General features: G+C 54.0%; 5 protein-coding genes across 5 annotated transcripts; 2 read left to right on the top strand and 3 right to left on the bottom strand.

The window, feature by feature from the left end:
• Positions 1 to 1,567: 1,567 nt before the first annotated feature.
• Positions 1,568 to 2,893, bottom strand: PSV08DRAFT_232148 (uncharacterized protein; the record flags this gene model as incomplete). Its single annotated transcript, XM_014222443.1, has 2 exons — positions 1,568 to 2,534; positions 2,592 to 2,893. The coding sequence occupies 2 exons, from the start codon at positions 2,891 to 2,893 to the stop codon at positions 1,568 to 1,570; spliced, it is 1,269 nt and encodes a 422-aa protein (XP_014077918.1).
• A 2,188-nt stretch (positions 2,894 to 5,081) lies between these two features.
• On the bottom strand, positions 5,082 to 6,084 carry PSV08DRAFT_382426 (uncharacterized protein; the record flags this gene model as incomplete). The annotated part of the gene is made up of 2 exons (XM_014222441.1): positions 5,082 to 5,673; positions 5,849 to 6,084. The coding sequence occupies 2 exons, from the start codon at positions 6,082 to 6,084 to the stop codon at positions 5,082 to 5,084; spliced, it is 828 nt and encodes a 275-aa protein (XP_014077916.1).
• A 40-nt stretch (positions 6,085 to 6,124) lies between these two features.
• Positions 6,125 to 7,008, bottom strand: PSV08DRAFT_339055 (uncharacterized protein). The gene has a single exon (XM_066092761.1). It carries the CDS (start codon positions 6,970 to 6,972, stop codon positions 6,445 to 6,447), a length of 528 nt encoding a protein of 175 aa, XP_065948011.1. The 5' UTR covers positions 6,973 to 7,008; the 3' UTR covers positions 6,125 to 6,444.
• Positions 7,009 to 10,000: 2,992 nt separating this feature from the next.
• On the top strand, positions 10,001 to 12,408 carry PSV08DRAFT_412866 (catalase-like domain-containing protein). Its single transcript, XM_014222436.2, has 2 exons — positions 10,001 to 10,281; positions 10,336 to 12,408. The coding sequence occupies exons 1-2, from the start codon at positions 10,051 to 10,053 to the stop codon at positions 12,325 to 12,327; spliced, it is 2,223 nt and encodes a 740-aa protein (XP_014077911.1). The 5' UTR covers positions 10,001 to 10,050; the 3' UTR covers positions 12,328 to 12,408.
• A 1,014-nt stretch (positions 12,409 to 13,422) lies between these two features.
• PSV08DRAFT_211414 (uncharacterized protein) lies at positions 13,423 to 17,744 on the top strand (the record flags this gene model as incomplete). Its single annotated transcript, XM_014222435.1, has 2 exons — positions 13,423 to 13,922; positions 13,977 to 17,744. 2 exons carry the CDS (start codon positions 13,423 to 13,425, stop codon positions 17,593 to 17,595), a joined length of 4,119 nt encoding a protein of 1,372 aa, XP_014077910.1. The 3' UTR covers positions 17,596 to 17,744.
• Between the last annotated feature and the right edge of the window lie 24 nt (positions 17,745 to 17,768).

Here is a 17,768-nt window from a genome sequence, read left to right as displayed (position 1 = left end):
CAAAGCAAGGTCTACTACACGTACGTGCGTCGCGGATCTAAATCCGCTACTAGGTGAAGAGGGAAAAAAGAAATGAGTAATAAACCATGCAATTAGGGAAAAAGCAACAAAAAAAAGGAGGCTAGGCTGGCGCGAAAGATAACCATGCACGACATCAAACGCTCCGAAGTGGTGCCGCGTCCAGAACTCAAGTATGAGTATCGATGTGATTCAACCATCCCTTTTCCCCCTTGTACTGTGGCCTATATGTGGGTCAGGCAGGGAACTTGCGATACATACTCACAATAAGCAAGAAGATGATGGTGATGTGAATTTTGGTTAATGGTGCCGGGGACAAGGAGGACCTGTGTCCTTTCTATTTCAAGAGAACGGGGCTAAGAATAGATTTGAGAATGGGATTGCAAAAAAAAAAGTGGAAGTGATATATGTGGGTATCTTGGTTTTCTCGCCCCAACAAAGGGTGCTCTCAAAACGAAGAAGAGAAGTTGGCAGCCAGCATTACAGCTCAAGCAAGTTCAAAAGTGGCGAGATAATCATGCAGCGACATTTGCTGGCAGAATCTGATTGGAGGATCGAGGCTTGCTCTAGCGTTCTGTTGGTTACCTGTGTGTATGGGGAAAGCAAGCAATGAGAGAGTTTATTACATGTATAGTGTGTATGTATGGTGGGGGAGGAGGGGTGAATCGTGATAGATGGGGAGCTGCCAAGACTTTTGGCTCATCGGTGAGAGAGGGGTGTCGAACCGCAGCATCTAGTAAACCTGCACCGTTAGCGAATGCACCATTTTGGGCTCCAAGCAGCATCTCGATCATCGAGAAAGAGTGAGTGAGTGTGTGTGTGTGTGTGTGTGTGTGTTGGGGGGGGGGGGCGACGGGGGGCAAGAAATCACAGGCAAGATGTAAAATCGACGATGGGACAGAAGCACATGATGAGAGAAGATTGAAGGGAGGATATCTGCGCTAGCTGATACGACACTGTCTCGTTTCTCTCTCTTGTTGGGCTTGATGCCCAGACGGGTACTTGAATTTGACAGGCATGTAACACGCACACCAGGTGATGCAGGCAGGCATCGAGTTAGGTCTGTACCTCTATCTTGAGTGTGACCAGGATGGCCTGATACTGTCACTCCCGCTGTCAGTAACGTAGCTGTCAAAATGCTGTCCTCCATCGCTTCTGCGAACATCCATTGGTGATAAGGCGCTAAACCATGCCCCTGGAAGCCCTCCTGCATCATTCTTGCTTGGTTGAGCTAGGAAAGGCTTGTTGCGAAGGCACCTGGCTAATGTGGTGCTCTAGCCCTGCGCAGTAGCCGTTGGTCCAAGTGGGGTTGAGTACGCCGTGTAACATTCACAACGCGTGTTTGCATGCCGGCGACCGTATGGAAAACTTGTAGAGGAAGAGTGACATGTGTCGTGCTAGCGTGATTCGCCGTGTACTTTGAGCGACGTATTTTACCGTCACGAATCATCGCAACACTGCATCGTGACAGATCTGTTTTGGGAGCACCTTGCACAATGGCAGAAGCCAGATGAGCCTACCCTTGGCTAGGAAAAACAAATCGATAGCCCTAAATGAGAAAGGTCCAGAAGCTTGGGTATACGAATTCGTCCTCGAAGATGCGCCTGACTTGCTCCAACACGAATGATTCTACCTTGCCCACGTTCTTGAGAACTTGTTTACCACTGCCCTGGCCACCAATCTCGCTTTCGACTTTGATGTTTTCCAGGAGCCCTCCAATCTTGGGGCGCTGCACAGGGCGTGGATTTTGGCCCCGTGCGTCTGTCTGAAGACCGTTGAAGCCAGTGTCACTGCCGACTAAGGCGTCTGCATCATCAGGCGACAAGAAGCAGAAATGGGCCCGCTTCTTGATGTAGGCGAGAATAGCAACACCATCAAATGTAAGCCCAGTAATGTTTAGTTTGAGAGGGATGCCGACAAAGCTTGGCATGGGGTAGTCAAGAAGGATTTCCGCAGTCAGAGACATTTTGATATCCCCAGAATATTGCACATGCGTCACGACTTGAATATCATCGGGACTCTTTTCGTGCATGCGATTTGGAGATGCAGATGGGGTCCGGACATAGCTATCTTGAGAAAGGCCATCATCCGACCCAGCAAAAGACGGCCTCTTGGGCTCATCCTGTTGATGTCGCGAAGAAGGCCGGGAGCTAGGGTCTGGATGAGACTGTGGGGTGAGTGTTAGCGAATTGACAGACGCAGCGTGACGAAGACGTATATTGGTCGGAGTTGCCGGCCGACCATGGGGGTTATCGAGCCAAGTGTGTAGCTGTGCGCCAGCTACAGCAGCGAGAGGTGTTGCAGCACCAGATAAGCCTGCGCTCAAAGGAAGATGGAAGTAGTTCATGTTGGAGGTGCCACCGGGGATGCCTGGTGTGAGTGCCCCAGGAAAGAAGGGACTGCCCATCTCGTTGGGAGCTAACGAACCACGCTTGTTGGACGGCCTAGTGCGAGGTTGAGACGGGCGTACGTGGGCATGATCGGGGTGGAGTCGTTGCGGATTTGCTGTCTCACGACTGCCTCTTTCTTTGCCATGCCTGTCCCTCGATGGGCGGCGTGATGGGTCTCTCGACTCGCGTAGCTTGCCATCAGTGTGTAAAGCTTCGTCGTCAGGCTCGGGCTCGGGCTCGCCGCCTTGCTCGTCTGGATAATCCTCATCATCCTCGTAGAAGTCCGGCAGTGGGTCGCATATGTCCTTGATTTCAATTTCGGGAGTGACGCTGCCAAAGTCGAACGAGTGCACGTGAACGGAGCGAATGAAGCGCGGCAGCGTCACTTGCTGGAAGCGGTCATGGATAAAGGCGCGTATTTTCTCTGCACGGGCGGAGCCTTCTGTGCCGCCTGTGATGGTGTCCCAGTTGATATCAATGGACATTGCTGGAGATTGGATGTTGGGATGGGTTGATGACAGAAAGCCACGGCTACTGATACCGGATGGGGATGAGCGCACCCCCGGGCCGGGCGCACAAACAACGATGCCGAGCAGCGGGCCAGTTAGCAGCCTGCCCACTAGGTCGTCGCTTGCGCAGTTCATCTCTTGACGAAACCTTCGGATGTGATGAGGCTGTCACATCCGCATCAATACCCTGTCTGCCGTACCGCTTGGTGCGTCGCTTGACTCAATCCTCTGCAGCGAGTCCCGCATGTGTTGAAATCCTTACCAGGATGCGGCCTCAGTGTGTAGTCGAACATATGCGGGATGCGGAACCACGAACCAGAAGAAGGAGCCATTGCGCTGTCGCATGTGCCGCTACAGACGCGCCCATGTTGCAGATCGTCCATGTGATGCTGCTGGAGAATTAAGAGCAACAGACGAGGCAATAGAGGCCAGGTCGAGAACAGGGTTGCCACTGAGCATCTGCCACAGGATATTAAATTAACATTGACGACGCGGACCAAGAAGGCAAGCAGGCAAGCACGTAATCTTGTCAAGCGCTTCCAGGATGCGTCACAGTCATGCGTGTGATGGCAAGGCTTGTCTGGGTGTATGGTGTGGCTCCGGTTTTGGGTAAACGAACCACGACGGCAGAAGTCTGCCTGAATGGCTTCTAGAAGAACCGTTACCCGGTCGGCCACGGACAAGCCAATGCGCGCGTCGATGTACGCCTCCAACAAGGTACTGACATACATCATACATATGTATATCAAAGTGCACGTATACCCGGCGGACTCGGCTATTTGGCGATCAGAGGAGACACAGTGTGGCACACCTACACAGCCCGCGGCTTTGCATTCTCATCACACCAGACCAGAGGCTATTGGCAATAAGGTTCCCCTACTAGTGGTTTGGCCCGAGGTACGCATCATGCCATGCTGCATCCTCTTAGGACAATACTTACTGTACCTGAGCTGACAGCAGTTATCCATGTGCCGCGGCCCGTCCCTTAGTAGGATTGCTACTTTGTCTCGAGCATCATGCCATATTGCCCTCATCTCCAAGTCGGGTGTTACGGCCGGTGCTAGGTGACTAGCAGGTGCGGCATGACAGAAAGTTGAGTTTGATCTATTGTATCCTATCACAATCCAAGAATAGACAGTGCCTCGGCCACATTTACTCGCCTACAGGGGTTCCTAGTGCCAGGCCTTTTCACCAGCTACTCAAAACCAATATAGCAAAAGGGCGAAGCGCCTGGGTTGTTGTTTCGACTCGCATTAGCGACTTTGAGGCTGGCGTAGGCAGTGCCTCGAAGGGTCGTCTGAGGAGGGTAGACTAGCAGATTGGCGAAAAACGGCAGTGCATGTGGCTGCTTGGGCGTGACACTGTCTCGTAGATCAGTCGTGATTCATTGGCTGTGGATATGGTCTCGGGATGCGCGCCAGGCGCGCAATACAAGCATGAGCTCCACAAGTAAATATTATGGCTACCCGATTCAAGAAGGAGACCTCTATACCGGGTGCCTACGTGTTGATTGACTTGCTCGTATACTGGATTTGCCCCCCCTCCCTCATCCCAGGGAATGTGGGGCACCAGGGACTGCAGACAGCCATGTGGTCATGGCAACGACAAGATAACAAGAAAGAAGCCACATGGCTCAGCGTCGGCCCATCGCACGACCATATTAGAAAAAAAGCGTGGTATCCATGAAGTAAGAAAGCTGTGAAAGTAGTACAAGTGAGAATGTGTCTCGCAACACCAGCCTGTATCCCAAACGCCCGACTTTGTGGGCTCATAGTCCAAATAAGTCACAACACCCCCTAAAACGCCAAAACTTTTTTTTCGAATTCCGTGACGCCGTAAAGTGCAGACTTGACATGGGGTGGGAACTGAAGCCTCAGGACAGAAGCTGGCCATGCTCCCCCAAGTCATGGACGAGGAGCAGCAAGAGCGGCAGCAGCAAGGTGCCAGATGAGTATGATAACGCGGCAACGGTAAAGGCCCACAAGGTGCAACTGGCGAGGTATTAGACGAGGGGTATCGTGCGAAGAAAGCGACGGCAACACACTAGAGGCAGGCTTGTCAGACCGGGAGTGACGTGCAGGGGTAAGGGGGGAAGCGGCAGCAAGTACCTGTCAATGGTCACATCTATCACACTTCTCGTCGTGCTTGACCGTCTTTGTATTGCTCACGCCGCAGGGCGATGTCCTCGACGTGGCGCATGGGGCCTTTTCCGCAATCTCGTGGCCGCAGCCGTATTTGTGTACGACCTTGGTACACATGTTGGCGGTACTATAGGAGCGGGGAAGGCGCGGCCGCACGGCGGGGGGAAGGCGCCTCCTGCAACGGCGTGGGAGGAAGGCGAGACGGCGGGCGGGCGAGAGCAGGGAAGGTGGGGGTGGGCGCAGAGAGGTGCTGATTGGCCAGGGGTGGTGGAGAGGTGTTGCTTGGTGCAGACGGCTGCTGTGGCAGCTTGAGACGGAGACGGCAATGCGGAGCGCAGCTCGACGGGAGGGAGCTGGCACGGACAACGAGCAAAGAAGAAGAGCAGCAGCAGCAGGAGCAACAGCAGCAACAGCAGCAACAGCAGCAACAGGACCAAGGGCGGCCTAGGCAGCGTGTGGGCGAGAACAGGCGGCGGGGCAAGGTGACGGCGAGTGACAGCAGCAGCAGTGGCAGCAGTGGCAGCAGTAGCCGTAGCAGCAGCAGCAGGCCGGCAGGAGGAGTGGCAGCTAGGGTGGGTGAGGGTGAGAGTGCTGGAGAGGAATTGGTCGGAGCGTCTTGGGAGGGCACAGGGCGGGCAGCGCAGAGCGATTTATAAGACAGACATTGCAGCGAGCCAGCGTGACGGTAACGGTCGAGAAGTTGTTAGATTGCCTTCGCTCCCGTTTGCAACGAGGCGCGACAGTCTTGTACAGCCGTTGGCTCCGTGCGGAAAGGCCAGGACATACATACGCGGAGCTGCTAGCCTTGACGCCTGGGCCGCATAGCTGCAGCTGCAGCCAGCAGCGCATCGGCCAGGGTGATCCCGCCTCCTGCCCAGCGCCAGCGCTGTGACCACCAGCCGTCGGCCAGTGCAGCAGCCCACCAGCAGCCCACCAGCAGCCCACCAGCCCGCCCTCTGCCCAATCGCCCGCTGCTGCACCGCCGGACGCACGGCTGCGGCGTGAACCTCCAATCACGCCCCACATGCTTTCTCCTCACCACACGCTGCCCATCCTGCCCATCCGCCCCGCCATCACGCCGTCCGCTCTATCAAGCATGCGCCGCCCACCGCCCACCGCCTCCGCCTCTTGCAATGAGCCCGTCCGACCGCTGCTGTCACGCTCCGTCCTTGCGTGACCAGCCACAGGGCTGACAAGCTGCCAGTATCATACCGACTTGCTGCACCGGCCCGTCCGCCCAAAGCAGCACACAGCCTGCTGCTGCTGCTGCTGCAACACCATGCCCGCCGTCTGTCCACTGTCTGCTGCCCGTCCACGTCCACGCTCCCGAGTCTGGCGGTGCCGGCTGACTCAAATGCAGAGGGCTCGACTCACGCCGTAGCTTCTTCACCTCTCGCGCCTGGACCACCCTCCTGAGCAATGAATGCTACCCTGGCTCGGCTCGCGGATGCACACCATTGGCACATGGCACCCTGGTCGCTCTCGACGACTCGTAGCCCGCTGCGGAGGAGGAGCCAGGAGAAAAAGAAGCAGAAGAAGACGGCAAGCGCAGCCACGCCTGCCGTGCGCTGACCAACTCCACCATGGCGGCCGGGCACGGGTGCTACCTTGACTACTTACAACCACCACTACCACCACCACCACCACAAGGGTGGCCCCTTGCATATTGCATACCCGCCTCAGGGCCAGCGGCATTGCAGCGCCTGCGAGGTTAAAGGTAAAAGTGTCGTGACGGCAGGTGCCAGTCCCGCAACGACGTCGTCTGGGAATTGGCAGGCCCAGATTTGGAAATTGCAAACTTTGGCGTATGCATGACTGTCGCCATGCATGATTCGCGACGCCATGGAAACATTTCATGCTGCTCACATCCGTCAACATCCATAGTTTATAGCTAATAAATGAATGGAGCGGCATAATCACAAACAATCAGCAAACCATGCCGCCTCCCCCATCACGCTGCCCTCAGCCCAGAATGTCAGCGTCGGTTGAAACGCCAAAAGTGAAGACGGGCGGCCAATGGCCCGTTTCCTCATCAAATGCGACTGCCGGCCGGCTTGCCTCCACATCACGACGGTCACAGGAGGAAAAAGCAATGGCCGCATACGAGTGCAATGTGGCCATATGCGCTGCCTCCAGGACGCGGTGCATGGCGCTGTGCAGTAGGATCGCGATACAAGCACTGGCGGGCGGATGCTGTGTAGCCTGTCAGATTTTCTTGTTCCATGTCTCTTCAACGGCCGCAGGGGTAGCTGGGGGACACGTTGCCCAAAGCGCTCTAGCCTTTCGGCCCGCTCTTACCTGATCGACCTGTACGACCAGGAACTCCACAATGCAGACGCGCCGCCGCTCATCCAACAGCAACACGGCCTGGTTTGTTTTTGGCTGGTGCAGCATCTGTGCATCTGCTTAGCCCATCGCAACTCCTGCTCCTGCTCCTGCTCCTCCAAAAGCAATGCGTCTCGTATACCTGCAACACTGTTTTTTTGCGCTTCCGTGCACAAGCATTCGTCAGCTCGAACCAGGTTCGCTTTCTCTCTCGCTTCTTGCTGCGGCCGGCACTGCATGTGGCTTGTCCCCATGGCCCCCGACGCGCATCACAGCAGCCTCATCTGACCAACGACGTGGTCCGGCGTTTTCTCGGCAATCTGACATTGCTCACTGTATGTACTTAACTGCATGGGCAGATCGCTGCAGTGTGGGGTGCTGAATACGTCCACACACTCGACAGACACTGCGCCCTTTCGATTATGCAGTCGCTCAAACTATATGCATTGACGACTGCAACTGATGAGCCTGGTGGCGATCTCCACGACGCCATATCTCGGCTGCGCTTACCACGCGCGGTGCGCTACACTACGGTAGTATCTATTAATGCGCTTGTCACAGCGCTACTTTTCCCCAACCCTCGCCCTCGCACTATCAAAATCTCTTCAATGTACGTCTCGCACCAGCTACCACCCCCTCCGTGGAAGCCATGCACTCAATATCCTGCCAACCATGGCACATGTACCGTGCATGTTGTTGGGAGTTATTTCTGGTCTATTTACTGCAAAAGGATCTGCGTCCGAGATGCGTGGTGCTAACCGGGCCAGGCGCCTCTACATACATAGTACGTTGGCACATGGACAAGCATGGCCTGAGTGCAGTCCATTGACGAGTGCGACTAGCATTCACACTCCACAGGGTTGCCACGACGGTACTTGCCGGACAAACCCGTCCCGCCTAAGAATTCATCCGGCACCTATCTCTCCCTCACCCGTCCGTAATCTGTCAAATATTCTGCGCGTGTGTCAGTCAGAAACCAAACATGAACCTGCGACTCAATTCGCGATAGCAGGCCATGAATTGTGCAAGTCTAAACTCGGAGCCAAGCATTTTCCATATATCCACGCTATCACGAGCCGACCAATCCCGACGCCCATCTTGTCTCAACATATATCAATCAACTCTGCTCGGCCTGTTTTGCATCAAATCCTAATTATACGTGACCCACACAGCAGCAGGAAAAATCCATGGCGACCTGAAAATAGTCACACCAAAATCCTTTACTGGCTGGCATGGTGCTCTTTTGCTATTGCTTGACAGGGACATGCTCTTGACAGCAGCTTCTTGCGGAACATGCGGAGATTTGAGAGCGAAATGCAAGGTACAAAAGTCCACGTACCGCGTCAGTCGATCAGTCGGTGCATGATTGGACGCTGATGCGAATATGCGGCATATGTAGGATCTGCAGCACCTCCGTCATTGGTGGTAGATTAGCCGTACACCCGCGGTCTTTTGAACTGCTACAGGGTGCGTCGACACCATCTATCTATTGCAGATCACCATCGTGTCCATATGCGCATATCGGCAGATGTTGCTGCGTAAAGCGCTCGCGACTCTTTGCAGTACCCTAGTCGCTTTTTGTCCTGTAAAGCGGACCGTCAATATTTCGGAAACCGTTTGGCCCAGCGACAGAAGAGGTCAAGCTTGCATACTAGCTTGCAGCCTGCATGAAGCTGTCCTCCCACTCCCGAAGCTTTGCGGTGTAGAGTCACATTCGGAACCTCAAGCTGGTCTACGAAACATGACGCGCTACAGCTGTGGCGGCTTGCTTAGTCCCAGCGTGGTATGGTGTTGGATGTCGGTTCGCGTACTGCTTGCACATGCATCCGACAAAAGAAACGGCTATCGTGGTATCAGCTATCTGTGTTGGAACCCGAAAGCTTGCAAGATGCTCATGCCAGTGGAGTTGGCACGGCCTCATGGCTCGGCCAAGCCGCACCCATTCATGTTGTCTGCATTGCTCGTCTTTTGTCGGATTCTTCCATCATATTTACCATATCACAGCGTGTGCATGAAGTACACATTGTGTAATTCTATAGTCGCTCTCCATATCTTTCTCTGCTCTGTTTATCGCCTGTCATGGCCAGCAAATCTGGTGCGGGGCACACGCACGTGGGATTCTTTTTTGTAGTCGTCATTTGACGTCACCAGTAAACCAACATCGAGGCACATTTCTCTGATTTTTTTTGGCGTGCAAAACCTCGTACTCTAGAACGACTCTAATAGGAGAAAGGTCCGATAGGCGTCAGAGATTTCCGATTCCTCATCATGGAAATCTGGAATTGACTGCGAATGCGCTGGGGCGCGGGGCGCATGGCAAAGTTGAGTCTCGCGTGGTACATCGGCGTCGCTCGGCAGTCGATTGAATCGATCAAATCGAGATGATCGAACATCATCTTCGCTACAATTGGCTGTTTACATCAAATCCACTTCCCACCGCTTCGTCAAAGTGCAGTCAATGACCTGTCGAAGTGCGTGTCAGAGTGGTTTAGGCAACTCAATGCCGGACGACCATTGCCTCACGTCGCCATGACGTCAAGATGTAAACATGTGTTTGCGACGCGACACCCTCGTAGGAGTACAAAGGGAACGCTCCCCGCGAGCCTCAAAACTTGTCATCTCGACAATAGACATTGCCAGCCGACTCGACTTTGACAAATCGAAAACATGGCATCTGAAATACTAGGCAACGTTACGGAGAAGGCCAAGGACCTTGCTGGGTCCAAGTCGACCAAGATGGCTCAGCTTGCTGAAGTCACCAAAGATGTCCACGACGACAAGTGGAGGATTACCAGCGACTATGGAGTGAAGCAGAACAACACCGACGACTGGCTAAAGGTTGCCACGGACGACCAGACTGGCCCTATGTTGCTCGAGGACCAATTTGCGCGTGAAAAGGTATGCTTGGCCATGAACCAGCCGACGTATTCGCCACATGGCTAACAGCATTAGATCCACCGATTCGACCATGAAAGAATTCCCGAGCGTGTTGTTCACGCGCGTGGCTCGGGTGCTTTTGGAAAATTTACTCTTTTCGAGTCGGCCTCGGATGTCACATCGGCTGGCATCCTCACGGATACTTCGCGCGAAACTCCAGTCTTCCTACGATTCTCGACTGTGCTTGGTAGCCGTGGTTCTGCAGACACTGTCCGCGATGTGCGCGGCTTTGCTGTCAAGTTCTACACGGAAGAAGGCAACTGGGATATTGTGGGTAACAACATTCCCGTCTTTTTCATCCAAGACTCGATGAAGTTTCCCGATGTGATCCATGCTGGCAAGCCGGAGCCGGACTGCGAGGTCCCACAAGCACAATCTGCTCACAACAACTTCTGGGACTTCCAGTACATGCACCCCGAAGCCACGCACATGTTCATGTGGGCCATGTCTGACCGCACGATTCCTCGCTCGTACCGAATGATGCAGGGTTTCGGTGTCAACACATACACTCTTATCAATGCCAAGGGCGAGAGGCATTTTGTCAAGTTCCACTTCACACCTGAACTTGGTGTTCACAGCTTCGTCTGGGATGAGGCGCTGAAGATTGCTGGTCAAGACCCAGACTTCCACCGCAAGGACTTGTGGATGGCCATCGACAGCGGTGCGTACCCCAAGTGGAAGTTTGGCATTCAAGTCATTCCCGAGGCAAAGGAGCATGACTTCGAATTCGACATTCTCGATGCTACCAAAGTATGGCCTGAGGAACTTGTGCCCGTCCGATACATTGGCGAGCTTGAGCTCAACAAGAACCCTGACGAGTTCTTTACACAGACTGAGCAAGTCGCCTTCTGCACAAGCCACATTGTTCCCGGCATAGGCTTCAGCAACGACCCCCTTCTACAGGGCCGCAACTTCTCTTATCAAGACACTCAACTCTCTCGTCTGGGCATCAACTGGGAAGAGCTACCAATCAACAAGCCCGTCTGCCCCGTCATGAACTTCAACCGTGATGGTGCCATGCGACACACAATCACAAAGGGCAAGGTCAACTACTGGCCCAACCGCTTCCAGACTGTGCCACCTGCGACAGAGAAGGAGGGTGGATACGTGGAGTTCCCTGAGAAGACTGCCGGCATCAAGGTGCGCATGCAAAGCAAAAAGTTCAGGGAGCACAAGAGCCAGGCCGAGCTCTTCTACAACTCCATGTCGGAGAACGAAAAGATGCACATGAAGGCTGCTTTTGCCTTTGAGCTTGACCACTGCGACGATCCGGTTGTGTACGAGCGCCTCTGTGAGCGTCTGTGCGAGATTGATCTCGAGCTCGCTCAGAGTGTTGCCGAGATGGTTGGCGGCGAGCAACCGACCAAGCAGACCCGGCCCAAGCACAACAAGACAGCCAAGGGCCTGTCGCAAATGGACTTTCAGCCCGAGAAGCCTACGATTGCGACTCGCATGGTGGCAATTCTTATTGCCGACGGCTACGACAAGGCTGCCTACACTGGCATGAAGGCTGCTTTGACTGCGGCTGGGGCTCTGCCTTTTACCATTTCGCCGAGAAGGAACAAGATCTTTGCGGATGGAGAGGACAGGAGCGGCTCTGGAGTAGTGGCAGACCACCATCTTGAGGGCCAACGATCGACCATGTATGACAGTGTCTTCGTTCCTGGTGGGGCCAGGTCGATTGAGACGCTCAGCAAGAACGGACGTGCGGTACACTGGGTGCGTGAGGCATTTGGCCACCTCAAGGCCATTGGTGGTACCGGCGAAGCAGTTTCCTTCATCAAGCAGGCTGTGGATCTACCCGGCATGGAATTCTCAACGTCGGGCGATGTGGTCAACAGCTACGGAGTCGTTACGGCTACGGCAGTGCAGCCCGAGAGCTTCAAGGAGGCGGTCAACATGGTGAAGGAGGCCAAGGACTTTGCGAGCGCGTACATGTATGCGATTTCGCAGCACAAGAACTTTGAGCGCGAGACTGCGGGGCTGAACGCCATGGTTGCATACTAAAGGCAAGGAGATGATGTGGAACAGCCTACTCTAATGACTTAGCTGATTAATGTTTATGATACCAATTGCGCAAAGCGTCGATACCCTACTCTTCTTGGTGGTTGCTGTTGTCTGTTGGCGGAGGAGAGGCATTGCTTGTGATGCATTCTGATTTTGTACATGCTTTTCTACAGGGTCTTGGGACGTCACTCTGGTCAGCCACGCCATGTGGTTGTCTCTTGGCGTTGAAACTACGTTTCTGCAGCTGTAGGGGGAGCACATGACGAAGTATTAGTATAGGGACAGAGCGGGCCGACTCGAGTCGACACAAGCTACGGTGCCAGGGCGCTGTCATGTTCTGGGCATATTGAACATGTAGGCTTGGTGCGGGGTACCAGGAAACTTGAAACTTACGCAGCTCGTCGGCGTCACATCTCTCTCGCGGAGGCGGAGGCTGCACTGCTGAGCCACAGGGCCACAAGCCCCGCGCTCCATTGGCGGCACTGCCCGCGCTAGCCTCTTTTGTGCGGGCTGCGCCCTTGAGCTGAGCAAAGGGCGATACAGCGGTTTAGCGCTCACCGCGACCCACTGCGCCGCTTTCGCTGCATTCACCCTCAGCCATTTGACTGTGCATTAACATCCCCCCCATCGCTCCCCGCAGACTAGTGTGCGATCAGACTGAATGTGCGGGATGCGGGAGATGCATATCTGATAGCTAGCTTGTACGTCATTCAATACATTCCGCATCCTTCGTTGCGTCGCGAACCTCTCTCTTGGCACAACCGTAATTTACACGCGGCTGGCGGCAATTCCTCGCTATTCTTCTCACCGGTGGCCTGAACCTCGGACGGTGATCAACACTCAGCCCTTCAGCGCCGGCAAGGGCTGCATGGATGACTCTAAACGCGAAACGCTATCAGTTTGTAGGCGCAGCGCCCTTTGATCTAAAATACCAAACACCACGCCTGAGGCTTCTACATACCCTTTCTTCCGCCATTTTCTGCTCACACCCTTAGAGCCCGTGATCATCAAACGTCGACCAAGACGCAATCAAGGCGCCTTTTCTACCGACGCCGCCCTCTTGACACAGACCATCTAGGAAACATCATCAACGACATGGATCATCAGGGCGCAGGATTCGCCTTTGATTCCAACATGGATTTCAGCAACATGTTCGCGGCCACGCCCGAGACATTGTTCAAGCCGGCGGATAACACTTCTGGCTTCTTCTTCGCTGACGAGGGCATCGACACCACTGCCTCATCCTTTATGGATCCCGTCACATTAGGCACGCCCCAACAGGGCGCCTTCGACATGAACATCCCATCTGCTGCGAGCTACTACCCACAAACGCCAGCATCACAGTTTCTTGCTTCCATGCCCACACAGCTTAATACCTACGGAAAGCGCCCCCTACAGCTCGAAGCTGATGACTTCCCCCAATCCAAGCGTCAAGCAAGTTATGACTTTCCTCTATTCCCAACACCACCCGCCACAAACACCACCTCAAGCTGGGGCCTGGAGGCCACTCCTTCAACTACCACAGTAGAAGGTTTGTCGGATGAAGCGGCTGATGTCTGCGCAACATGGTTCACCAAGTTCAACGTGCTCCCTGGGTATGTACCCCAAGTCTTAGGCGTCTGATTTTTGATTTGCTAATAGTCCTTGAGTGACCGACACATTGATTCATTAAGCCAACTCACTGGTGAGTCGGCAGATGCGATCCGGAGCTGGTTTGGCCAGCTCTTGAAGCAGGGCATGGGCAAGGGAGGCCCAAGTGACTCCGCTTACAAGTCCCAAACCGCACACATCCAGCAGCAAGACTCGTTCTGGAATGATCACACTTACCAAACAGACCTTCTGCAGACCTCGCCATCACAGCCACTACTACTGGAGAACATCACTACCCCAGAAATTTCATACAGCCAGGACAACGTTGTCTCAACTACCGTCCAGCCAGTCACCGCTACCAGAAGCTGCAAGAAGCGCTGCACACCTACCGATGACCTAGAGTTGCTTGGTCGAGACCCCAGGAAAATCTACCAGTGCACTCGGAAGTGTGGCAAGCGGTATGGCCGAAAGAACGACTGGAAGAGAAAAGAGGAGGAGGGCTACCCATGCAAGTCATGGGTATGCAGTCTATGCGTCAGTGAAGGCGTGGAGAACGTCAAGCCATGCTACAGGAAGTATCATTTTGTGCAACACTTCCGAAACATCCACGCCGACGTCGACCCTGATCAATACGAAGAGGCGAGCGTAGTATACTCGGAGACAGAGTTCCCACGAAAGTGCGGATTCTGTCGCCACCGGTTCTCGTCAAGACAGGAGCGAATTGATCATATCGCAGACCACTTCAAGCAAGGCAAGTGCATGCTCGACTGGCGCGATGACGATGACAACAGTGGTGGCGATGACTCCACCGACGATGACAACGACGACCGACCAAGTGGAGACGGTTTCGATGGTAGCCCTTCCTTCCAGCCACCACCCTTCCATCCACACGGCAACAACTCCAAACCTTCTGGCGACCAGGGTAGCAGTGGCGGCTCTTTAGGGCAACCACCTCAGAGTGGTTTCTTCCACTTCCAGCTCTCACAACTTGGTGAGAGCCAGCGGTATTGTGCGGTCAAACCTACCAGACCCACTACACTTTCGCCGAACATCTCTCCGTCATCAATCTCAATTGATCGCGACGGCACGGCCCAACAAGACGAGTCGTTCAAGTCACAACATCCACTCGACAAGTACATTCCGACAAAGGGAGACTACAAAGCTACTCTGGCCGGAGATGCTTTCGCCCAGCCCATGATTAGGGAAGGTGGGTCGTCGCAAGACGAACGAACTGACAAGCGTGGCTTGGAACATACCTCTGGAATCAGTGCAGCCGCTAGTACCGAGATTGAAACGCTGATTTCGACTCTCGCACCTTCTTGGAACCAAGTAGGAGCATCACTGGATGAATTGTCGATGAGCGAAGAAAACCCATCATCTGAGTCGTTACCAGACGCAACAGTAACAGCACGCTCCCAATGCAGCGATGCAACAGATCAACTACCGAACCGACAGTCAACCCCACATGCGCTGAAGTTCTCACGTGCCTTCCACAGCATCAAGCTCCTTGGTGCTGGAGGCTTTAGCACAGTCGACGAAGTCAAGCATCAACAAACGGGCCTGCGTATTGGAAGGAAGACACTTAAGAATCGTAACCAGACGGCGCTTGAGGAACTCAAGAAAGAGGTCAATGTCCTTCAAAAGCTACGCCACCCGCACATTATTCGCTTCCTTGGAGCCTACTCAAAGGGAGACAAGATGTCGATACTGCTGTCGCCTGTTGCAGAAACAACACTGGCAGTCTGGCTCGACCGGTCAGCGTTACAACGGCCTACCAACCTGTTCGAGACCATTATGAAGATGTTTGGTTGTCTCTCTTCCTCTGTCAGGTACCTCCATGAGCAGCGGCCGGTTGTTAAGCACATGGACATCAAGCCCCAAAACATCCTCATTGTCGATGGCGATCAAGAGTTTCCCCACGTCATCCTTTCCGACTTTGGTGTCAGTTGTGCGGAAGACGTATCGGACGAGCAATCGCGACCCTGGACACGCCAATATATCGCGCCTGAGGTCGTCGAAGGCTTCACTCGTAAGCAGGCTGCCGACATCTGGAGTCTGGGATGTGTCTTTGCAGAGATGGCATCTGTTCCATTGAGTCAACACAATTCGGAATGGTCAGCCTTTAGCAGGGAATACAACGGTCGCACAGGAACGTATTACTGGCAAGACGTACCAGGCGTACAGAAGAAGCTCGCTATGTTCTTTGACTCAGCAAGGAGTCCGGATGAACTGCTTCTTGTACGCGCGCTCCAAGCTATGTTGCGTGCCCAGCCCGATGAGCGGCCGGATGCAGCATCGCTCACAATGATCTTTGCTCCTGCGCCGTGCTGTCTCAACTGGCCGAACGACAAGATGACATTCCCTGGCCCGCATGAGGAGCTGCTAGAGGTCGAGAGATTTGGGAAGCACCACCGCATTGATGGCAATGCCCAGCCTCATCTGCATCACAAGGATGCGAACGACTGTTCTGACAGTGTCCCCATTGCAAAGACCTGGCTGGATAATTGTTTGTGCACCCACAGTGCCTGTCGCCACTTGTCCTCGGGCTACTCTACCGATCTCCCTAGACGCCTGATTGATATCCTTCCGGAAGGCCAGGCTAGCAACTACGTTCGCATAGTTGAAAGCGAGTCTCTTGAGGAACAGATGCAACATGTTCAATATGTTGCACTCAGTCACGTATGGAGTGACACCGAGCCTCTACTCTCAAGCAATTCACAATCGAAGATGCAATCTGAACTCGTACTGGAAGCACTGCCTAGTGCAGTAAGAAATGCAATTTCAGAGGTTCAACGTTTCGGGTTCCGATACTGCTGGCTGGATTCACTCTGTGTGCTCCAGGATTCAGATCAAGAAAAGGAACAGGAGTGCACAAACATGTCTTCAATCTTCCGCAACGCGGTTCTCACCGTTGTCCTTGACCAGCTTGCAAATGCCAGCACACGCAAGGACGTTGAGAATGCGACCAAAAATGCACAGTTTGCCTCGACGATTTCTCCCATCAAGAATAGGACCACAATCGCGACTCCAGCCTCCGCCTTACTACCCTCTTCTGTCCTCACAGTCCCCAACCTGGGCTGGGATACTCGGGCCTGGGCACTCCAAGACCGTCTCCTGAGTCGCCGTTTCCTGCACTTGGGCGAACAATCATACTGGGAATGTAACACCCTCAAGGCCTCCGAGACCTTCCCCCGCGGTCTACCCGCGCTCCTCTGGGAAAAGGTCCACACACAATGTAGCGACGATGGCGAAGAAATGCGTGCACAAGCAAGTAGCGCGTTTCCTAGTGCAAAGATCTTCGCCATGGAGTTTGACGATGCACACAATGCAAACACGATTCCGCATCAGAAGCCCGCCGAGCCGCGTCCGCCACTGCCGGGTGCCAGTCGTTTACGCGACTGCCAGTGGGTTAAGAAGCAAGGCGATGATGCGGCTCGGGATGCGAATGCGGTGCTGGCGATGCTGGGTGGGTGTGAGAGTCGTGCGGAGATACCGCAGCTCGACGATGGTGTATGTGTGTGTTGTAGTGATGAAAGTAGTAGTAGTATGGGTATATGTAGGAGTAGGAATGGGAACGGTGAAGTGGTGGAAGCAAATGCGAATGCAGATGCTAGGATAGAGGGTGAAGGGATTGGAGAGGTGTTTGAAGATGCTGTCGAAGCGACTGGACTCGTGTAGTCCGAGGGGTTTATTTCATCACGAAGTTTCACGGCCAAGTTTCTAGTTTGTAGCATCGGTACTAAACCGATTCGATTCTTTCATAGTTTCCTTTTGTATATTCGATATCCCAAGGTTTTTGTTTTCAATCCCATCATCGCTTCTTTTTGTTTTCCACGATTCCTTGAACGCCA

Source organism: Bipolaris maydis (genome assembly GCF_028858645.1).
Source record: "Bipolaris maydis strain C4 unplaced genomic scaffold PSV08scaffold_17, whole genome shotgun sequence".
Classification (NCBI taxonomy): domain Eukaryota; kingdom Fungi; phylum Ascomycota; class Dothideomycetes; order Pleosporales; family Pleosporaceae; genus Bipolaris; species Bipolaris maydis.
This window is presented reverse-complemented; position numbering and strand designations above follow the sequence as displayed.